Genomic DNA, 24,984 nt, shown 5'->3' on the forward strand with positions numbered 1-24,984 from the left:
ATGCCGCGGAGCGGCTGGGCCCTTGAGCCATGGCCGTTGAGCCTGCACGTCCGGAGCCTGTGCTCCGCAACGGGAGAGGCCACAACAGTGAGAGGCCTGCGTACCGAAAAATAAAAAGTCTGAATCAAGTCTCATTTTCTTCTACTGTGATAGCTACCATAATGACTTTAAGAGTAATTAGAGATCACACGTACCCCGTGGAGCAAAGCTCTATAGAGAATATCTTTCCGTCCATCTGGCGTCTCATCTAGCCTCCGTCGTATGAAAAAGCCCCCAAGCTTATGGATCAGGGTACTATAAATTTAAGAACGCATTAATTTTTTAAAAAGAAAAATTTAAAAAGAGTACTCAAATTCCAAGTTATTCGAAACGTGTCATTTGGATATAAACCTCATGTATTGTTTGAGTTGCTGATTGTGAAAATGTGGACATTTTTCCATTTTCCATATATTGACGTGTTTCAGTCATTTACATTATTCATTAGCCTTCAGAATATCACTGTGTATAATGAAGCTCTGTTACATCTGTTCTAAGCCAAAAGGAGTTTACATGATATATTATCCCGCAAAGGTGCTGGTACAGACTTTAAGAGGATTATAGCATACTGCTAAATTTAAAAACCCTGCCCAGGGTCTTAAGACACTGACCTTTAGACATACCAAAATTTTCCTAAGGCACATTTACTACAATGTGTAGTAATGTGATGTTACAAATGTGATGTTACAAAAGCTCCTTTGGGGAAACCTTCTCAAGTAAGTATTTCTTAGAGAGTATCCCAGTAAGACAAGAGTAACTTTATCAAACTGGAACCAAGCACAACCATCCTCCCAAAACATGAAACCAAAATTTGCTTCATTTACACATACATAGAATAAAACAATTCGCACAACCCCACTTCTCTGTCTACAGCACTGATGAATTACTTTGATATGAGGTTGAAACTTTCCAAAACTTAAGTCAACTTTTCCAAACTCAGAGCCTCCTCCTATTCTGTTCAAACAGAGTGATATTAATATAAATATTAATATATAGTTTTGGAATCTTCTACAGTCAGCATAAGGAGGCCACAGTAAGATATATCCAGAACTTAATGTCACTCTTTGAAAGTAAAACTCTGCAGAATAAATTCTTAATAAATGAGATGAACCATCCACAAAAATAAGCCCCCTTGAAAAGTGGTTTGTGAATGTACAGACTGGCATGTAACAAAAGAACACTGCAAATAAACAGGCCAGGTTATCGAGAGTCTGTCATGCCTGAAGGAATGATAAGCTGAGCAATGACTGGCATAGAGGTGGTGAAAAGGGAAGTTGGCTTATGAGAAATGATCAATGTTTATTAAGTACCTCTCCAGAGATCCACCTGGAGAACCAATCCAACCTGGAGGGAATGAGGACATGAGTTGTTCTGATTACAGAAGAGGCAAACTATTATGGGGCAAGGCTTCTCTAAGAGCCCAGCTGGAACAGTCTTCTTCACGCCTAAGTACGTTTCTGATGACTTTCTAATTCAACTTTCCAGGTTCCTTGACACTGGGAAGAGGTACCCATGAGAGAAAACATAGATATTCTGATACTTGGAAAAGCATGTCTGTCCTGTAGGGTCATATCACGCTGGATTAGAGCTAGCTGTTTGCCTACATTCCCCATTATTTTATGAGCTATTTGAAAGTAAGGATTATGTATCTTGTTCTCCCTTGTCTAGAGCACATTTGGGTAAGTACTGGCTTACTGCATGAACGAATGGCTTCTCTTCAGTCATCCACATGCATCAGATTAGCTACAGAACTCTGAGCCAAGGGATTAGGAAGGAGCTCCTTGTCCTGCGAGGCTGAGGATCAGGTTTCATGGCAGGCAAAGCAGTGACTGCCCCCTTGTGAAGCGCCACCTGCACAGCCTGCTTCCCTTCCAGTCACTCCACATTCATCCTCCTCGTGCTCTCTACTACTCACAGAGCTGACCTGAGAGATGCTTTGTACTTTGAAGTATGAAACTAAATACTTTTCAAATCTGTGACCTCTTCTCCAAGAGCACTGTTATACTTTTATTTAAGCCTTCATTACCTTTTATCTGAACTACTGCAATAGAGTCAGAATTGATCTAACTCCCTCTAATCCAGAATGACTTTTCAAAATGCGAATCTGAACGTATCATTTCTCAAGTATGGGATACACTCTAAACTCTTGGCTTAGAAATTGTTTTGACCTAACTCTCACCACCTATGCAGTCACCACCTCCAACCTCTGAACCCTGCTAACGCACCCTACATTCTAACCCTAGAGGCTAAGAACTGCCTGCTGGTTCATGACCATATCATGCTTTTAAATCACTCTGTCTTTTCACATACTATTCCCTCTGAATGGAATGCACTGCATTCCCCTGAAAACCTCTAAAACATACCTTTTATGTTATACTGTAATTATTATGTTTCTAGCTCTACTAAATTACGAGGTCAAAGTAACAGGTAAGGTTCTTTCTTACCTTTATACCATTACCACCTGCCTACCACCACCCTGACCCCACCTGCGCACTGCCAAGTCAGATACAGTAATTTGCTATCTTATCTTTCTAATTGCCTTTTATATGTTTGATAAATACTGCTGATAAGTTTAGCTATTCACAGTTCACCAAATATCCCATATAAAACACAGAAATGATGATGACAGTCTTTTGTTGTTGTTGTTTTATTGGAGTATGGTTGCTTTACAATCTTGTGTTAGTTTCTGCTGTACAGCAGGGTGAATCAGCCACATGTATAAATATATCCCCTTTGTACTTCCTTCCCATTTAGGTCACGACAGAGCACTGGGTGGAGTTCCCTGTGCTATACAGTCAGTTCTCATTAGTTATCTATTTTATACATAGTAGTGTATATATGTCAATCCCAATTCATCCCAATTCATCCCACCCACCCCTTCCCCCGTCTGTTCTCTACCTCTGTGTCTCTATTTCTGCTTTGCAAATAAGTTCAAATGATGATGGTCTTAATGCTTTTTTGTACTTTCCAAATTTTCTGCAATAAGCATGCATTACTTTTATAATAAAAATAAAAAAGTTAATGTCCTCATTACAATAAATGTATCAAAAGGTATAATACAAAAAGAAAAATTCAAAATATAATCTTCATACCTTAACTTTCCAAATAAGCTGGTCTTACCTGAAGATGGGGATGTTGAGATTATTGCCTGAAGCAATGTATGGCGCTTTGATGTTATGGCAGAAGAGAATGAAAGTGAGCAGGAGATAGTCAATATGTGATCTATGAACTGGTAGAAATATAAGTGGCAAATTCATCTAGCAAAAGGAAAAACACCAAATTTGAAATTCAGATGGAAAGTTCAATTACAGTTTGCAACTTCACATTTGGTTAAAGTCATTCAAACACTAGCTACTTAGTGACTCATTCTTTAAAAACATTTTTCCGTAATAAGAACTTCTTTCAATTTAATATCATCTAGCTAAAAACAACTACACCAACAGAAAAGAATCAGGGAAGGAGGAGAACAATCAAGAGTTCAAGTTGACTATATATCTTCTGAAAGGAAGCCCTAATCATATAAAAAGAACATAGTTTTTGGCCACAAGCTTGGTTTGGTTTGAAATCCTGGGCAAGTGACTTACTGGCTGTGACTTGGGACAATTTCTTAATCTACATGTGCCTTTATTTCCTCATGTATAAAATAAGGCTTGTTCTACCTGATTTTCAGAGTTATTGCAAGATAACTTACAGAAGGAATCCTGCATATTGCTGGAAGGTGCTCCTTTACCCCACTTATCTCCCACAAACACATAACTACTGTAGTTATCTCACACGGGGGGAAATCTTGCAAATGTGTAGGAATGCACAACAGTATACAAGGAAACATTTGAAAAAGAATTCCAAAATCGCTCTGCAAATGTGGAGAATACAGAACGACAGATTCACATAGTTCTTGCCTCAGTTGCAGCTTTAACCATCTCAAGTTGACCCTTGTGAATCTGAATATTCCAAAAGAAGCTGTTGAACAGTTTTAGCAGCACCCATCCGGTCAGTCTGAAAGGAAGTTAAAAAAATTTTTTAATGTATATACATATATTTATATATATAAACATATATATTTGACATTTGTCTACCTAAAGTTTTGAATCTGCAACGTGAGTGATTGTAATTGACTTTTTATGAGCACGTGTGCATGTATGTGTGTGTATGTGTACATCTGAATTGTGAACTTAAATAACTGACCTTACACATGCTACTTACAGAAGCATCCATTTATTATGTACTAAAGTCTTACATTTCATTCTCATTGCACACTTTATACTTCAGAAGCTAATGATCGAGCAAATATTTAGGTGAGTAGTGATCCCTCTCCTGCATACAAATCACTCCACGACACGGGCATGTGCAGATTCATCAAGAAAAAGAGAGAGAGAGGGCCCAAATAGATAAAATCAGAAATGAAAAGGAGAAGTTACAGCCAATACTACAGAAATACAAAGGTTCACACAAGATTACTACAAACAATTATATGCAAATAAAACGGATAACCTAGAAGAAATGGACAAATTCCTAGAAATGTACAATCTCCCAAGACTGAACCAGAAAGAAATAGAAAATATGAACAGACCAATTACCAGTAATGAAACTGAGTCAGTAATAAAAAAATAAACTCCTAGCAAACAAAGTCCAGAACCAGATGGCTTCACAGGTGAACTCTACCAAATATTTGGCGAAGAGTTAACACATATCTTCTCAAACCATTCCAAAAAATTGCAGAGGAGGAAACACTTCTGCATTCTGCTCATCTTACGAGGCCAGCATCACCCTGATAGCAAAACCAAAGACATCACAAAAAAAGAAAATCATAGGCCAGTATCATTGTTGAACATAGATGCAAAAATCCTTAACAAAATATTAGCAAACCAAATTCAACAATACAGTACATTAAAAGTATCACGCACCATGATCAAGTGGAATTTATCCCAGGATGCAAAGATAGTTCAATATCCACAAATCAATCGATGTGATACATCACATTAACAAATTGAAGAATAAAAATCATATGATCCTCTCAAAAGATGCAGGAAAAGCTCTTGACAAAATCCAACATCCATTTATGATAAAAACTCTCAACAAAGTGAATATAGAGGGAACATACCTAAACATAAGAAAGGCCATAAATGACAAACCCACAGCTAACACCAGACTCAATGGTGAAAAGCTAAAAGCATTTCCTCTAAGATCAGGAACATGTCAAGGATGCCCTTTCTTGCCACTTTTATTAAACACAGAATTGAAAGTCCTCACCACAGCAAACAGACAAGAAAAAGAAATAAAAAGAATCCAAAGTGGAAATGAAAAAGTGAAACTGTCACTGTATATACATGACATGATACTATACTTAGAAAATCCTAAAGAGGTCATCAAAAACTACTAGAACTTATCAATGAATCTGGTAAAGTTGCAAGATACAAAATTAATATACAGAAATCAGATGCATTTCTATACACTAACAATGAACTATCTGAAGGGAAATTAAGAAAAGAATTTCACTTATAAATGCATCAAAAAGAATAAAATACCTAGGAATAAATCTACATAAGCAAGTAAAATACCTGTACTTGGAAAAATGTAAGACACTCATGAAAGAAACTGAAGATGACACAAGCAGATGGAAGGATATACTGTGTTCATGAACTGGAAGAATTAATATTGTTAAAATGACCATATACCCAAGGTAATCTACAGATTCAATGTAATCCCTATAAAATACCAATGGCATTTTTCACAGAACTAGAATAAATAATTCTAAAATTTGTATGGAAACACAAGACCCCAAATAGCCAAAACAATCTTAAGAAGAACAAAGGTGGAGGTATCACGCTCCCTGATTTCAAATTATCTTACAAAGCTACAGTAATCAAGATAGCACGTACTGGCACAAAAACAGACACATAGATCAGTGGAACGGAATAGAGAACCCAGAAAGGAACCCACATTATAAGGGCAATTAATCTATGACAATGGAGGCAAGTATACACAATGGGGAAAAGAGTCTCTATAATAAATGGTGCTGAGAAAACTGGACAGCTACATGCAAAAAACTCAAACTGGACTACTCTCTCACACCATGCATGAAAATAAATTCAAAATGGATTAAAGACTTAAATCTAAGACCTGAAACCATAAAACTTCTAGAAGAAAACATGGGCAATATACACTTTGACATCAGTCTTAGTAATATTTTTTTTGGATATGTCTCCTCAGGTAAGGGAAACAAAAGCAAAAATAAACAAATGGGACTAAATCAAATTAAAAAGCTTTTTCAGACTGAAGAAACTATCAACAAAACAAAAAGGCCACCTACTGAATGGGAGAAGATGTTTGAAAAGGATATATCTGATAAGGGGCTTATACCCTAAATATACAAAAAACTCAAACAACTCAACATCAAAAAACAAACAATCCAATTAAAAAATGCGCAGAGGGGGCTTCCCTGGTGGCGCAGTGGTTGAGAGTCCGCCTGCTGATGCAGGGGACACGGGTTCATGCCCCGGTCTGGGAAGATCCCACATGCCGCGGAGCAGCTGGGCCCGTGAGCCATGGCCGCTGAGCCTGCGCGTCCAGAGCCTGTGCTCCGCAACGGGAGAGGCCACAACAGTGAGAGGCCCGCGTACTGCAAAAAAAAAAAAAAAAAAAAAAAAAGCGCAGAGGATCTGAATAGACATTTTTTCCAAAGAAGACATACAGATGGCCAACAGGCACATGAAAAGATGCTCCACATCACAAATCATTGTGGGAACACAAATCAAAACCACAATGATTGCACTGGTTCAAGATGACAGAGTAGAAGGACATGCTCTCACTCCCTCTTGCGAGAGCCCAGGAATCACAACTAACTGCTGAACAATCATCGACAGGAAGACACTGGAGCTCACCAAAAAAGATACCCCACATCCAAAGACAAAGGAAAAGCCACAATGAGACGGTAGGAGGGGTGCAATCACAATAAAATCAAACCCCATGACTGCTGGGTGGGTGACTCACAAACTGGAGAACACTTACACCACAGAAGTCCACCAACTGGAGTGAAGGTTCTGAGCCCCACATCAGGTTTCCCTACCTGGGAGTCCGGCAATGGGAGGAGGAATTCCTAGAGAATCAGACATGGAGGCTAGCGGGATTTGATTGCAGGACTTTGACAGGACTGGGGGAAACAGAGACTCCACTCTTGGAGGGCACACACAAAGTAGTGTGCACATCAGGATGCAGGGGAAGGAACAGTGACCCCATGGGAGACTGAACCAGACCTACCTGCTAGTGTTGGAGGGTCTACTGCAGAGGCGGGGGGTGGCTGTGTCTCACCAATGAGGACAAGGACACTGGCAGCAGAGGTTCTGGGAAGAGTCCGCCATTACCCCCACCAAAGAGCCCAGGTAGGTTCCAGTGTTGGGTCGCCTCAGGCCAAACAACCAACAGGGAGGGAACCCAGCCCCGCCCATCAGCAGTCAAATGGATTAAAGTTTTACTGAGCTCTGCCCACCAGAGCAACAGCCCGCTCTACCCACCACCAGTCCCTCCCATCAGGAAACTTGCACAAGCCTCTTAGATAGCCTCATCCACCAGACAGCAGACAGCAGAAGCAAGAAGAAATACAATCCTGCAGCCTGTGGAACAAAAACCACATTCACAGAAAGATAGACAAGATGAAAAGGCAGAGGGCTATGTACCAGATGAAGACACAAGATAAAACCCCAGGAAAAGCAACTAAATGAAGTGGAAATAGGCGACATTCCAGAAAAAGAATTCAGAATAATGATAGTGAAGATGATCCAAGACCTCGGAAAAAGAATGGAGGCAAAGATCGAGAAGATGTAAGAAATGTTTAACAAAGACCTTGAAGAATTAAAGTACAAACAAACAGAGCTGAACAATACAATCACTGAAATGAAAACTACACTAGAAGGAATCAATAGCAGAATAACTGAGGCAGAGGAACGGATAAGTGACCTGGAAGACAGAATGGTGGAATTCACTGCTGCAGAACAGAATAAAGAAAGAAGAATAAAAAGAAATATAGACAGCCTAAGAGACCTCTGAGACAACATTAAACGCAACAGTATTCGCATTATAGGGGCCCCAGAAAGAGAAGAGAGAAAGGACCCGAGAAAATATGTGAAGAGATTATAGTCAAAAACCTCCCTAACATGAGAAAGGAAATAGCCACCCAAGTCCAGGAAGCACAGAGAGTCCCATACAGGATAAAACGAAGGAGAAACACACCGAGACACATAGTAATCAAATTGGCAAAAATTAAAGACAAAGAAAAATTATTGAAATCAGCAAGGGAAGAACGACAGATAATGTACAAGGCAACTCCCATAAGGTTAACAGCTGAGTTCTCAGCAGAAACTCTACAAGCCGGAAGGGAGTGGCATGACATATTTAAAGTGATGCCAGGGGAAAATCTACAGCCAAGATCTACCTGGCAAGGATCTCATTCAGATTTGATGGAGAAATCAAAAGCTTTACAGACAAGTGAAAGCTAAGAGAATTCAGCACCACCAAACCGGCTCTACAACAAATGTTAAAGGAACTTCTCTAACTGGGAAACATAAGAGAAGAAAAGGACCTACAAAAACAAACCCAAAACAATTAAGAAAATGATAATAGGAACATACATATAAATGATTACCTTAAACATAAATGGATTAAATGCTCCAACCAAAAGACACAGACTCACTGAATGGATACAAAAACAAGACCCATATATATGCTGTCTACAAGAGACCCACTTCAGACCTAGGGACACATACAAACTGAAAGTGAGGGGATGGAAAAAGATATTCCATGCAAATGGAAATCAAAAGAAAGCTGGAGTAGCAATACTCATATCAGATAAAATAGACTTTAAAATAAAGAATGTTACAAGAGACAAAGAAGGACACTACATAATGATCAAGGGATCAATCCAAGAAGAAGATATAACAATTATAAATATATATGCACCCAACATAGGAGCACCTCAATACATAAGGCAACTGCTAACAGCTATAAAAGATGAAATCCACAGTAACACAATAATAGTGCGGGACTTTAACACCTCACTTACACCAATGGACAGATCATCCAAACAGAAAATTAAGAAAGACAAGCTTTAAATGACACAATAGACCAAGTAGATTCAATTGATATTTATAGGACATTCCATTCAAAACCAGCAGATTACACTTTCTGCTCAAGTGCGCACAGGATAGATCACATCTTGGGTCACAAATCAAGCCTCAGTAAACTTAAGAAAACTGAAATCATATCAAGGATCTTTTCTGACCACAACACTATGAGATTAGAAATCTATTACCGGGAAAAAAACGTAAAAAACACAAACACATGGAGGCTAAACAATACGTTACTAAATAACCAAGAGATCACTAAGGAAATCAAAAAATACCTAGAGACAAATGACAATGAAAACACAACGATCCAAAACCTATGGGATGCAGCAAAAGCAGCTCTAAGAGGGAAGTTTATAGCAATACAATCCTATCTCAAGAAACAACAAACATCTCAAATAAACAACCTAACCTTACACCTAAAGGAACTACAGAAAGAAGAACAAAACCCAAAGTTAGTAGAAGGAAAGAAATCATAAAGATAAGAGCAAAAATAAATGAAATAGAAGCAAAGAAGACAATAGCAAAGATCATTAAAACTAAAAGCTGGTTCTTTGAGAAGATAAACAAAATTGATAAACCATTAGCCAGACTCATCAAGAAAAAGAGGGAGAAGACTCAAATCAATAAAATTAGAAATGAAAAAGGAGAAGTTACAACAGACATCACAGAAGTACAAAGTATCCTAAGAGATTACTACAAGCAACTCTATGCCAATAAAATGGACAACCTGGAAGAAATGGACAAACTCTTAGAAAGGTGTAACCTTCCAAGACTGAACCAGGAAGAAATAGAAAATATGAACAGACCAATCACAAGTAATGAAATTGAAACTGTGATTAAAAATCTTCCAACAAACAAAAGTCCAGGACCAGATGGCTTCACAGGTGAATTCTAACAAATTCTATCAAACGTTTAGGGAAGAGCGAACACCCATCCTTCTCAAACTCTTCCAAAAAATTGCAGAGGAAGGAACACTCCCAAACTCATTCACCATAACCCTGATACCAAAACCAGAAAAAGATACTACAAAAAAAAAAAATTACAGACCAATATCACTGATGAATATAGATACAAAAATCCTCAACAAAATACTAGTAAACGGAATCCAACAACACATTAAAAGGCTCATACACCATGATCAAGTGGGATTTATCCCAGGGATGCAAGGATTCTTCAATATATGCAAATCAATCAATGTGATACACCATATTAACAAATTAAAGAATAAAAACCATATGATCATCTCAATAGATGCAGAAAAAGCTTTTGACAAAATTCAACACCGATTTATGATAAAAACTCTCCAGAAAATGGGCATAGAGGGAACTTACATCAACATAATAAAGGCCATATATGAGAAACCCACTGCCAACATCATTCTCGATGGGGAAAAACTGAAAGCATTTCCTCTAAGATCAGGAACAAGACAAGGATGTCCACTCTTGCCACTATTATTTAACATAGTTTTGGAAGTTCTAGCCACGGCAATCAGAGAAGAAAAAGAAATACAAATTGGAAAAGAAGAAGTAAAACTGTCACTGTGTGCAGGTGACATGATACTATACATAGAGAATCCTAAAGATGCTACCAGAAAACTACTAGAGCTAATCAATGAATTTGGTAAAGTTGCAGGATACAAAATTAATGCACAGAAATCTCTTGCATTCCCATACACTAATGATAAAAAATCTGAAAGAGAAATTAAGGAAACACACCCATTTACCATTGCAACAAAAAGAATAAAATACCTAGGAATAAACCTACCTAGGGAGACAAAAGACCTGTATGCAGAAAACTATAAGACACTGATGAAAGAAATTAAAGATGATACCAACAGATGGAGAGATATACCATGTTCTTGGATTGGAAGAATCAGTATTGCGAAAATGACTATACTACCCAAAGCAATCTACTGATTCAATGCAATCCCTATCAAATTACCAATGGCATTTTTTCACAGAACTAGAACAAAAAATCTTAAAATTTGTATGGAGACACAAAAGACCCCGAATAGCCAAAGCAATCTTGAGGGAAAAAAGTGGAGCTGGAGGAGTCAGACTCCCTGACTTCAGACTACACTACAAAGCTACAGTAATCAAGACAATATGGTACTGGCACAAAAACAGAAATATAGATCAACAGAACAGGACAGAAAGCCCAGAGATAAACCCACACACCTATGGTCAACTAATCTATGACAAAGGAGGCAAGGATATACAATGGAGAAAAGACAGTCTCTTCAATAAGTGGTGCTGGGAAAACTGGACAGCTACATGTAAAAGAATGAAAGTAGAACACTCCCTAACACCATACACAAAAATAACCTCAAAATGGATTAGAGACCTAAATGTAAGACCAGACACTATAAAACTCTTAGAGGAAAACACAGGCAGAACACTCTATGACATAAACCACAGGAAGATCTTTTTTGATCCTAGAGAAATGGAAATAAAAACAAAAATGAACAAATGGGACCTAATGAAACTTAAAAGCTTTTGCAAAGCAAAGTAAACTACAAACAAGATGAAAAGACTACCCTCAGAATGGGATAAAATATTTGCAAAGGAATCAACGGACAAAGGACTAATATTCAAAATATATAAACAGCTCATGCAGCTCAATATTAAAAAAAAGAAAAACCCAATCCAAAAATGGGCAGAAGAGCTAAACAGACAGTTCTCCAAAGAGAACATACAGATGGCCAAGCAGCACATGAAAAGCTGGTCAACATCACTAACTATTAGAGAAATGCAAATCAAAACTACAATGAGGTATCACCTCACAACAGTTAGAATGGCCATCATCAGAAAATCTACAAACAACAAATGCTGGAGAGGGTGTTGAGAAAAGCGAACCCTCCTGCACTGTTGGTGGGAATGTAAATTGATACAGCCACTATGGAGAACAGTATGGAGGTTCTTTAAAGAACTAAAAATAGAATTACCGTATGATCCAGCAATCCCATTACAGGGCATACACCTAGAGAAAACCATAATTCAAAAAGACACATGCACCCCAATGTTAACTGCAGCACTATTTACAATAGCCAGGAAATGGAAGCAACCTAAATGCCCATGGACAGATGAATGGATAAAGAAGATATGGTACATATATACAATGGAATGTTACTCAGCCATAAAAAGGAATGAAATTGGGTAATTTGTAGAGATGTGGATGGATCTAGAGACTGTCATACAGAGTGAAGTCAGTCAGAAAGAGAAAAACAAATATCGTATATTAACGCATATATGTGGAACCTAGAAAAATGGTAGAGATGAACCGGTCTGCAGGGCAGAAATTGAGACACAGATGTAGAGAACAAACGTATGGACACCAAGGGGGGAAAGTGGCGGGGGGGGGGGTGGTGTGATGAATTGGGAGATTGGGATTGACATGTATACACTAGTATGTATAACATGGATAACTACAAAAACCTGCTGTATAAAAAAAAAAAAACATAATGAGATATGATCTAAGAATAGCTATTATCAAAAAGACAACAAATAACAAGTGTTGGGGAGAATGTAGAGGAAAGGGAACCCTTGTACATTGTTGGTGGGAATGTACATTAGGGTAACCACTATGGAAAAGAATATGGAGATTCCTCAAAAAATTAAAAATACAACTACCATATAATGCAACAATTCCACTCCTGGGTATTTATCTGAAGAAAATGAAAACACTAATTAGAAGCCATATATGCACCCCTATGTTCACTGCAGCATTATTTATAATAGCTAAGATATGGAAGCAACCTAAGTGCCCATCAACAGATGAATGGATAAAGAAGATGTGGTATGTACACACATATACCCAAAAACACACAATGGAATATTACTCAGCCATAAAAAAAGAATGAAATTTTGCCATATGTGACAACATGGATGGACCTAGAGGACATTATGCTAAGTGAAAAAAGTCAGACAGAGAAAGACAAATACTGTATGATTTCGCTTATACAGTATGGAATCTAAAAATCAAAACAACATAATAAAACAGTTATAGATATAGAAAAAAAACAGGTGGTCGCTAGAGGAGAGGCAGTTGGGAATGTAAGAAATAGGTGAGGGAGATTAAGAGGTACAAACTTCAGTTGTAAAATAAATGAATCACAAGTATGAAATGTAACATGGGGAACACAGTTCATAACTATGTAATATCTTCGTATGTTGACAGATCATAACTAAACTTATAGTGGTGATCATTTTGAAATGTACAGAAATATTGAATCACTATGTCATATAACAGGAACTAACATAGTGTTGTAGATCAATTATACTTCCAAAACAAACAAACTCAAAAAAAGAGATCAGATTTGTGGTTACCAGAGGTGGTGGGGGAAGGGGGAATTGGATGAAGGTAGTCAAAAGATACAGACTTCCAGTTATAAGATAAATAAGTGCTAGGGATGTAACATACAACACAATAAATATAATTAACACTGCTGTATGTTATGTATGAAAACTGTTAAGAGTAAATCCTAAGAGTTCTCACCACAAGAAAAAAAAAATTTCATTCTATATCTTTGATTTTGTATCTATATGAGATGATGAATGTTCAGTAAACTCATTGTGGTAATCATTTCATGACATATGTAAGTCAAATCATTATGCTGTACACCTTCAATTTATACAGTGCTGTATGTCAGTTATATCTCAATAAAACTGAGAGAAAACAAAAAGACATGGGCACGTGAAACCCAGCTCACAACTAGTCTAGAAGATGTCAGCAGTACTACAATGGCTGGTAACAGCTGACAGAGATTAATGCAACTTGAAACCTCCCAAGTGCTACTTCTCATAACAGTTAAAGAATAAAAAGGGCTTCCCTGGTGGCTCAGTGGTTGAGAGTCCGCCTGCCGATGCAGGGGACACGGGTTCGTGCCCCGGTCCGGGAGGATCCCACATGCCGTGGAGCGGCTGGGCCTGTGAGCCATGGCCGCTGAGCCTGCGCGTCTGGAGCCTGTGCTCCGCAATGGGAAAGGCCACAACAGTGAGAGGCCCGCGCACCGCAAAAGAAAAAAGAATAAAAAGAGGAGTTGGTTTTTAACATCAGAATATGATAAAACCTCTTTTGGACCAAGAGCATTGTGCTAGGAAAGTGTAACGGTTCAGTCCTGTCTGCTCAAAACAGGATGACTCTTGCTGAAAGTTTTCTGCTTTGCTTTTTATACCTGATCAGGGCCGGTGAGACAGTGGCAACCATTTCTTGAAGGATCTTTCTGGCTTTCTTTTTCACTTTATTGACAGCTTTTGATTGCTGCTGAGCAGAACCATCAGGGTTTAATTCAGCAGCCGCTTCGGCAATTGCCTCTTGTACTCTGATTTCAAAGTGGAAAGACAGACAATGTAACTGGCTCTATGCTACATTCTGTATTATTTTCTAAACTACAGATAACAAATCACAAAACAAAATATACTTTCTCTTTTATGTGATAACACAAGAAAATAAGCTCAAGTTAGAAGTGCTTTCCTTGGCTGTCTATTAAATATTAAGGATATTATATTCCTAAATCAATGAATTCCTGAGGAAGCTGGAAGGCAGATTTGAAAATTTAATTCAAATTCACTGGGTAGCAACTATGTGAATTCGAATGTTCCAGTTATGCTGTGAGGGGCACAGTTACACTGTGGCAGAAAGGAAGAAAAGGAAGATTATCCCTTTAGGCATATAATTCAGAGGTATCCCAAGCCCATTTGTCCAAGTAATGTGTGATTTTTCTTTTGAATACCAAACTTATTATTCATTTACATTGTGGCTTATTAGTGGAACTATTTGTAAAACTCTCTAGGAGGGATCAAAGGTGGACATAAATATTTACAAGTATTTTCCAAATCAAACCAGTAATTTTAAAAAGGCACAGCTCTAGATTTAAATAGCACAGACCAGTAAGCAGTAAGGTAAAAGGGAAGATTTAACCCAGTCTTGTAAATCTTCCACATGACTTAGGGAAGAACGAATGAGGTTTAAACCTCCTTAAATCACTTCTAAAATCCTAGTTATTACTCAAAATATCTGGATGGAATGAAACATACTTGAGGGGCTTTATCTAGAAAACAGAATATATAATAATCCAAGGGAGTTTCAAATAATTGTTTTTTTCTCCCAGTGTTGCTGATTTTAGGCCAGTGTACAGCAAAACTCCACAGAACCCCATCATTCGTTACTACAGAAAGATCAATTCCACATGACACTTATGCACCATCCCTAATTCTATTCCATGAATAGCATTTATTTCAATACAGCCAGGAATGTTTTCGCAAGTAATTCATGTAATTATTATATCTCCATTATCAACTATTCACTCATTTATTCAATAAATATAAAAGTACCTACTACGTGCCACTACTGTTCAGCCCTGAACAACCATACCACTGGGCTTGCATTTCTAAGCATCTTTCAATCCACTCTGGTCTCCAGCTTCCCAAATCCAGGTAGGTGTCTAACACAGGCCACAACAATGAGGTGGAATAGAAACCAACCTTCACCCAAACTCCCATAGGCTAATGGCTGAGCTTCATAACGATTTCCCCAATCCTTTTGAGTTCAAGTCAGTCTCTTCCATTTTTAAGCAAGATCCTCTGAGGGCAAGGACACTTATCTCATTCTCTTAAAATTTCTAATAATGACTTTCTAATACAAGAATTTGTCCCCAGGTACTTAACAATTATTTGACAGAAATATCAAACTCGCTTCTCTTCTGGCTATAAAATAGGAAATGCATCGTCCCAAACATTCATATTACAGAACACTTAACAGAGAACTCTGGAAATATGTGCATATCTGAACTCCAACTCGCCTTTCATTTATTAGAAGCCCATTCAATTATTAATGCATGAAACAAGACTGCTATTCCCACATGGCACCAAAACCATCTGTTCTCTTGCCTTTCCTTGCTTTCTTCTGGAGCTTGAACATTGAACGTTTGGAAACACAAACACCTCTTGAGACAGAGTCCCAGAGAAACTAAAGGTTGATAAAGGAAATTACTTCCCTACACCCACCACCCATACCTACATTTCCCCTTTACAGCAGCGTCCCACCCTTACCTACTGCTGTTCAGTACGTTTTCAGTCACGTTGGTGGCAAACATGCCTTTATGGACATCTCGCTCTTGAACGAAAAGCACGTAAGAAAGACGTCTTGCAAGCCATCCTCGATGCCTGCAATGTGAAAATGATTTAGCAGAGAAGTACTCTAGGAATACCTAAAACAAGTTGCTTAAACTACACAGGTTCCCCTCCTGTAAAAACAAATCCTCATTTCATCTATTCCTGTAGCAAATTCTCCTTAGTAAGTAGTTCAGGATGCTATGCAGACAGTTTTATTTCTAATTTCCTTCATGTACTCTCAGCTAAAACTTAAACTTGGAATTTATGTATTAATGCTTGAATAGTGTTACTCCGCAAACTAATAATCCAAATATAAAAACAAAAGAAATAAAAGCATCTTACTTTAATACCATTTGAAAAACCAAATATGTTGAATGCTTTATATATAAGCTATATAGCTTATATCTATAGCTATGGGCCATAAAAAATAATTTGGGAGTCTTTTCCTACGATGAAGGGCTATTTTGTTGTTATTACAGTAATTCTTCTAAGGTGATCACTGACTGTCAAATTGAATTGACAAAGTTGATCAGTTGAGAGAAGTCAAGGAAACTAGACAGTGGTCTGAATATTTGTGCTCTGCGCTTATGAAGCCGGAAGTTCTTACTGTTTGGGTAGCTTTTTTGAAAGCACATTCAGCATACCTAGGGAACAGGACATACTCCCATCAGGGACAGTGACTATGTGTTATCTGGACGGGGGTTAAGGACAGGGATCTAGAATAAGAATGCTACAAGCTTCCATTATGTGGTGATTTGAAACCATTTGTAATGATTATATAATGCCTCATTATCATGTCCTCCATAATGATAAGCATATAAACAGTAGAAGATTTCAATTATAAAGTAATTCTGAAAAGATCCAAAAAGCCTTCAATTGAGGAAAAGTAATTTGAGGGGGCTTCCCTTGTGGCGCAGTGGTTGAGAGTCCGCCTGCTGATGCAGGGGACACGGGTTTGTGCCCTGGTCCCGGAAGATCCCACATGCCACGGAGCGGCTGGACCCATGAGCCATGGCCGCTGAGCCTGCGTGTCCGGAGCCTGTGCTCCGCAACGGCAGAGGCCACGGTGGTGAGAGGCCCGTGTACCACCAAAAAAAAAAAAAAAAAAGTTCCTTCATCTCTCCTTCCTGACATTCTTTTTCTTCCTCCTTTCCTGTGTCTCATTTCTCTGAAAACTTAGCCCAATATGTTAAGTGTTTAATTCTAAACTCTTCTATCAGTGAATATTTTCAAAACTATTACTGGAATGTACAAAGTCCAAACTCTTGATGAAATCCCTTCACAATGGACTGAAAGCAGTGTGTGTGTGTGTGTGTGTGTGTGTGTGTGTGTGTGTGTGTGTGTGTGTGTGTGTGTAAAAATGTTTAGGCTATGCTTCATGCAACACACAGAAGAGCTAAATAGCCAACTCACTTGCACAGGTAGCTTATTACACTGAATAGTTCCACACTGCCTGGTCAATACAACATACGCTAAAAAGTGTGTGTGTGTGTGTATGTGTATCTCATATGCTTTTTTTTCTTAACTGCCTCCAACTGAGGACCACAAATGAACTCCTCGGTTTTGTATGTAAAATATCTACTTACATAAAGAAAAGACTCAATGGGATTCTTTTGCTTAGGATCTTAATCATGTCAACCAAAGGAAAAAAAAATTTCTCCTCTTTCCTTTAAACTTGAGAGCAAGAGAGAGAGAGAAGAAAGGGTAGCATGGAAATTAGAAAAAACACATCCCTTGACTTTAGTTCTATTTAAAAAAAAACTTTATACCCAAATATTATCATGCTCACTTATAATATCATCATCAAAATATGAGTAGTAAAATCAGAAAGACTTAAAATTTAAGTATTTGACTTCTTGGATCAGTTTTTTAATGGAATTTTGTGTATTTCTCATCACCTGAGCCTACTACTGACCTACTCCAGGCATTTAATCTTAGAATTATAAGGACTGGTAGCATTTTTGGCTGCCGTTTCTCTCTTGTCTCGCAGACATTCCCCCTCTTTCCTCATCCCCTAGACTAAATTCACTTAGAACAAAGCCTCTTTTCTCCCACTCTGATGCCTAACAGCCTATCCCCATATGCCTGGAATTTGGAAGTAAGAATTCTAAGAAAAGTCTTAAGCTAATAATAAATCAAAGAACATCTGTTCAATAGAGAAAAATATCTTCCAAATCTCTGTAGATAGGTAGATTTCAAAAAGTTACATTTTCTTTGAGGTATAAAATAATAATAGATCATAAGACATTCAAACCTACACCTCTCCTCACACATATCTCTGTCACATTTTGGCACATTTCAGCTGCAGCATCAATATCTGAATAAGGTAAAGAAAGCCAGAAGTGATATATACATGCTCATGAAAATATTATATAATTACAGCAGGAAATAGCAATAGGTCTTCTCAGGTTCCAATTTTTAGATAAAGCCTTTTGTGTCAGAAGTTAGTATCTTATTAACTCTAAAAAAAATAAATAAAGAGATTCATCTTAAAGTGTGTTAACTGGTTATTATGGAATTTTTCTCTTGACATGCATTAGAAGTATAAGAAATGTCTTTTTACCTTGTGTGAGTTTCATTGATATAAATAACATTCCGCAAACCCAAAGATGGGATACTGGGGTTGAAAAATTTATCCTACATAAAACAAAATAAAATTAGACATAAATATATGACTGGATTGCTGGTGAAGGACTCACATTATTAGTTCTTGAGGACTTTTATAATTCAAGCATAAAGTAAGGCATTGCTTCAAAAATCTGAGATGAAGAAAAATGGTGTTTTATTGAAAACTACTTTTTAGCCTTCTAAGAAGGTCACAAACTCAAAACTAATCATCAGCAGCTTTCAAAGGAACTACTGTCTCTCACTTTCCTGCCCTACTCCCCATCCCCAACCAAAAAGAGTTAAAGCCAGAGACAGCTTAAGTCATTGACAGGAAAACTGGAGATTTCAGTGTTTTCAAAATACAAAAATACTATGCTAAGTATCATGTAGTTATTGTGAGATTACTAAATCTCCCAATAATCCTGACACATAAGAATTATTATCCCCATTTTATAGATAGGAAAACTGAGGCTTGCAGAAGTTTAGGATTCAATTCCAGATCTTGCTTCAAAGAATGTGGTCTTTCTATTCCCCTAAAATGACTGTCTACTTAATGAGAAAACATATGGCTAAAGGTCACCCTCTTTACAGGTAATCTTGAAAGATAATCCAGAAATAGCTCTGCTAAAAAGAGAAAGGCCATAACTTTAACAATGGGGGCAAAAAGGTAAACTTTCCACAAATAAATGCTGAGAAAGCACAATGTACCCGCAATAAAAGATGTCAAAATACTTAAGTGATATCTCCTTAGAGAAAAGGAAAATAGGATTTCATAGAAAGGGTAGCAAATGTCAAAAAATTACTACAAAAATACTGTCAAACAAAAATTATTTTAGAAAAACATGCCATGGAAGAATATAAGATCAAGTTTAGCTCTATCAGGTACTATACGTAGGCAAAAATCAATTATCTGTTATACTACTCACCTATCCCCACCCCAGACCATCACCACCACCAAATAATTTCTTACACTCTCTTCTGACTGAAGAACACATTAGAGTTAAGGTATTGTTTTGATCTTTTAAGCATTCAAAATTAGAATTAGATGAGATGCCAGATCTAAAAAGAAAAGCCACATGATCTATTTAAATCTTTATTTCTACTGGCCTATTAATCTGAACTGGCCTTACTCCTAGACTAGAAAATGTCCATGATCCTTCACTTCCACCATAATCTTGCAACAAGGCACTTGTGATTTAAGAGGAACAATATTTCTATCAAGATATTCTTGAGCAGACCTGAATATTTAACATAAACTGCTTGGGTATCACACAAATCTCTCTCAGATTAGTAAATTCCTTATACAAGACTTTCTGCCAAGCCAAACCTGAGTGGAGAATTCTCACAGCACTGTTAGCTGTTCACACAGGTTATAAGCAACTTCTATAAATTGCAGGGTTAATAAATGGCACTTACATGTCCTGGTAACTGGCCCATCCCAGAGAGAGCTTACCATCCAGTTATATGTTTTAAAAGGTAAGTCTACTGCCTTAGAACACAGCCACATTAGAGTCTACATTCCTGTGCTAACTCATCCCTCTGGCAAAATGCCCTCAGAAGCATACTTCTCATCCAATCGACTCTTCCCAAACACTACACTCTAATGTGGAAGATTTTGTATGGCTTGTTTTTTCCATCAAATACGAACAACAAGCACATGCACACTCCTTCCTAAATCTTCATCATAACATTCTAGTAACCATCCTTCCCTATCACAGAGTCAACCGAAACCCCTCACTCCCTCCACCGCAGGAACAGACACTTAGCAAAAGGGCAAAGCCACTGCTTTAATTTCTTATTCTGTCCTGCTCCACGCTCATGTGTGAGCTCTCTCTCGCGGGCGCGCGCACTCTCTCTCTCTCTCATCCATCTTGCTAGGACTTTAACTTTCAGTGCTAAATTGCAACATCTTGAAGTTACATGAAGGTTCCCACCAACTCTTTGGAAGGGTTATCTTAAAGTAAGATCTACTCTCCCTCTAAAGTCACATTAAAATGAAAAAACAAAACAAAATATAGCCTGGCATCAACTATTAGACCAACATTCACTGAATAAATGAATGGAAAGAAAAACTGAGTCAACATCTTTACTTGGAATATTTGGTTTATAAAGATGGGCCTAAGTTCTAAAAATGCATTAAGTCCATTAAGACTACACAATAATAAAATTCACACAAAGTTGGAAACCTGTGTCACATATTTCACTCTGTTTATTAAAGGTCAACAAAGGTATTAAAGGCAGCATTCTTACCCAGCTCTGGGGAGTACAGGAATAACAACATCTTCCTACAAAGGGCCTTTTCCGGCTCATTAGGCTTTCTTTCCACTTCAAGGTTGCAGATCTGAAGACAGTCGGTCTGAAACGACACTCACCCTAATAAATATTAAGAAAAAATAGTGTGTCAGTAACAAGAAAATTATACTTGTCCACTTGATCTCTAAGCTAGTTCAGATAGAAGAGAAACTTCTGACATTTTCTTTTTGGTGGCATGTGTTTCTCAGAGTGATTTTTCATTCAAGGTGCTCCCTCTACGACCAACACTGCGAACATAAGCAAAAATTGAGCACCTAAGAATAGCAATAGCTGGCAACACTCAAAGCAGCATTCAAAGGTTTAAAAACTAAGTTATAAAAGGTCAGATAGCCTTCTGACAGTAGCAGAAGGAATAAAGTCAGACTCCGGGAGCCCTATGCTAACAATTCACCTCACTCCCTCTTAAATCACACACTCCCACAAAAGAACGACAAAAGCCTTACCCAGAGTAAACAAGTTGTTATAATACGGTTTAAAATATTTTACTTTAAATGAAAAACAAGGTAAACTTATATAATATTCCTTTATCCTAACAAGAGAGTTTAAAGTCTGGAATTTAAATTATAGCCATACTATCCAATTAGGGTCAAACTCTGCTCTTCTGTTTTAAATAATTTTCTCTTAACTTTGAGTTCATCAGTTGCTCAAATCCCACTGATAACACATTCTCAAAAATAAACCAAAAAACCACCCAAAACTCCAACATCATTTTTTATCTAAAGCAGATAGTGCTCAGGAAACATTTAAAACATGCCATGTTATATTGACATAGGGAAAACAATACAAAAAAAAAAAAGCATGCCCTTTGGATTGAGATACATACTAAAATCTCCTATTTTCAATTTTTGAAATAAAGTTTACTTCCATTACAAAATTCACACTTGTGAAATGCAATCATGGAAAACAGATACGAAAAGAAAAAAAAATCTCTTTATAATTACACCACCCAAAACAACTAATAGGTTTTTTTTCCTATTGCTTTTTAACATAATCACTGTACTTAAATTTCCTACTCAATTTTCTCTTCCCAATAACATAATATCATAAGAATTTTTAAATATTAGACTTCATAAACAAATCTTCTAACAGCTGGAGGTAGTTTCTGTAGCTATTAACCTCTATTTGAATTTCTGTTGCTTCCAGTGTTTCCACCTTCATACACACTGAAATGAACATCTTTAGGCTGAATGCTTTTAACCTGTATCTTAAACTTACCCATTCCTCGCTTGCATGCTTACATCGACCAATACTGTATTCAGATGAATTGGGCAAATAAGAAACATCTATCATGCCAAGGGTCAGTGCAGATTCATCCATGTCACAAAGCGTAACTCCCAAATCATGCGCTATAAAAAAATGTATACCGTATAAGTTAATGAGGGATCCAGAGAGCAAATACTAGAACTCAAAATTCTGATTTCTATATTATTTTGCCCCATGATAGGATGTCAAATGAACTATGGAGGACTTCCCCATGTTTAGTCAATGTGTAAAAAAGGACTTTGATGTGTATATATGAATCCAGGCCATCCTGATTTTTAAAAAAAACAAAAAACAACATTCGTTATCTTTGGACTTCATGAACAAAACAGCTATGAATTCATGAGGGTCAATAACAGCTGATTTCAGGTATGTGACAAACAATTATTTCACCTGTGTAACTGAATAGTTCCTGGAAGTATGAAGATACGCATTTATTAAATTAAAGTTACATGTATGCACACAAGTACATACTTTTGAAAAATTATGTGCTGGGAATTCTTCGTCATACACACTGTGCAATGTAAAATGGGTAACGGTAATGAGAGCACCTCTCAAGTTTCCCACTTCAACTGAATTAAGCTCTGAATTTTCTGTGCTGCCTTAAATGAAATGATGTTTGCAATTTTAATACATCTACACAGCTCTAAGACAAAAGTACACTGTTCTAAAATATCTGATTTATAAGTTTTCATATCTTTTCAATAAGCCTTTTCCTACCCTAGGAAAAAATGTTCACTAACAGTGAACTGCTAAAGAAAATAGATATTAACTTAAAATATAAGAATTTTCTAACATAATTCTCAAATTATTTTAGCATTTGACTATTTCTCACCTGGCCTTAAATTAGTCCTTTAAAACCCTGAAAGGTCATGTCCAAGTTAACAGTGTTCCTTGGAGGGCAGATGCCGATTTCTTTACAATCCCCATGTGGATTTACAGTGGTAACTGTTATCCTCAGCATGACTATACACATTCTTAACAATTTTATGTGAGTAGCAATCTACCATAATAGGCGAGGGGAGGGAATAGTAAAGCAATGCACCTGGGAGGAAAGCTCTTCTGTATTATAATATAAAACTCAGCTATCAGTTTCAGGTGCAGAATGTAACTACAACCAGCAGAGCCAGCTGCTGCCTGGGAAAATGAAGACTCGTCTGGCCCCTGTGATGAGGGCAGGACGAGAGGTGGAAACAGTCTTGTGCCAATAGGAAGTCCACGCTTCACCCCTCCCTCCCCACGTTTGTCCAAGGTTGAAAAGTACACCCCCCCGTAAAAAAAAAAAAAAAGAGAATCCTGGAGGCGCCAGGCTGTGGGCTGAGGGGAGCCAACTGTGGGTTTTAAAAGCGACAGAGGCAGGAGGGCCAGCTCTGAAGCCAAACAGATCAGAGTTCGAATCCCCCCTGCTTACCATCTGTGTGACTTTGGACGAGTTGGTTAACTTCCATGCCTTGGTTTCCCCATCTGGAAAATGGGCATGATATGATAAATCTTACCTCCTGGGTTGCTGGGAGGACTGGATAATACCCCTAAGACGCCTGGCACAGTGTCTGACGCACAGTGAGTGCTCAGTTCAATCAGTGGTCATCTGTCAACGGACTGTCCCCAACACCAGCTGCTCCCAGAGCACGCTTGCTGCCTCAACGCCAAAGCCAATGACTCCACGTGCCCTTCGGGTGCGCGGGGGACTGAGCCCACAGGGACTTCCCTCTCGCCCAGGGGAAACCTGCCGCAGCCCGGTCTCCCGGGGAGAGAAAAAGCCCGACCCCCACGCCGGCACGAGCCGGGCCCATCTCTCAGGGGGAATCCGGGAGCTCGAGGGAGAGGGCCGGGGGGAGCGGACCGCCCGGCAGCTTGCTGGAGTAGCGCCGGGCCCGGTGAGAGGGCGACCACGCACCTGTCCCGGCGCTCCCGGCGCGAGCAGCCTCCCTCAGCCCGCTCCCGCCCTGGCCGCTCGCACCCTCGGCTCCGCCGGCTTCTCCTCTGCAGCTGCCCGCACTTCAAGCCTCCGCCGGCGCTGCTGCAACGTCGCGCCATGATGACGCAATCGGCGCCTGGGGGTGACGAGCGCAGACGAGGGCCAGCCACTTCCGGGAGGGCCAGGGCTGGGGCTAGGCGCCAGGGCCCAGCGGCCGGGGCTCTGCGCGGCTCGTGGCCTCGTGCACTGGGGATAGGTCCGAGAGTAGAAGGTGTGCCCGCAAGTGTGTTTGTGTGGCCAGGTACGGCGTGTGCTGCCTAAACGCGCGGTGATTCTGCCTGGGCGCTGAGTCACGTGAGTGTGGGTGCATCTGCGTTGTGTGAGCTCTGTTCCTCTAGAAGTTTGTATCTCCGCCCGGCTGTCCTGGGAGCCTGCACGTGGGCTTTTTATGAGATTTGTAAGACTGCAGAATTTATTGGGCATGAGAGAGGTAGGGATTGGGAATGACCCTGTTGTGTAGTTTTCCAAACAGTGGCTGAGTGCCTTTTCCTAAAGGAAGAATATAAGGAATTAAAAGAGAAATAAATAAGGCTTGGACGAGCCCGAGTCCAAATTTCTC

The 24,984-nt window shown here is 38.6% G+C and overlaps 1 protein-coding gene across 4 annotated transcripts in view; it reads right to left on the bottom strand.

The window, feature by feature from the left end:
* GPAM (glycerol-3-phosphate acyltransferase, mitochondrial) overlaps positions 1–24,452 on the bottom strand; it is a 44,267-nt gene extending 19,815 nt beyond the window's left edge. For 2 of the 4 annotated variants that reach the window (XM_082673342.1, XM_082673339.1), the window contains exons 1-10: positions 24,345–24,452; positions 23,859–23,911; positions 22,403–22,533; positions 21,125–21,247; positions 18,831–18,904; positions 16,205–16,318; positions 14,329–14,475; positions 3,936–4,032; positions 3,157–3,293; positions 195–294 (exon numbers count right to left, since the gene is read on the bottom strand). In XM_082673342.1, coding sequence (XP_082529468.1) covers positions 195–294; positions 3,157–3,293; positions 3,936–4,032; positions 14,329–14,475; positions 16,205–16,318; positions 18,831–18,904; positions 21,125–21,247; positions 22,403–22,533; positions 23,859–23,895 — 960 coding nt within the window. In that variant the 5' untranslated portion in view covers positions 23,896–23,911; positions 24,345–24,452. The remainder of the gene's footprint in view (positions 1–194; positions 295–3,156; positions 3,294–3,935; positions 4,033–14,328; positions 14,476–16,204; positions 16,319–18,830; positions 18,905–21,124; positions 21,248–22,402; positions 22,534–23,858; positions 23,912–24,344) is intronic. The other 2 variants (XM_082673341.1, XM_082673340.1) reach the window with 2 other exon arrangements.
* Between the last annotated feature and the right edge of the window lie 532 nt (positions 24,453–24,984).

Source organism: Grampus griseus (assembly GCF_964374135.1).
Source record: "Grampus griseus genome assembly, chromosome: 16".
NCBI lineage: Eukaryota > Metazoa > Chordata > Mammalia > Artiodactyla > Delphinidae > Grampus > Grampus griseus.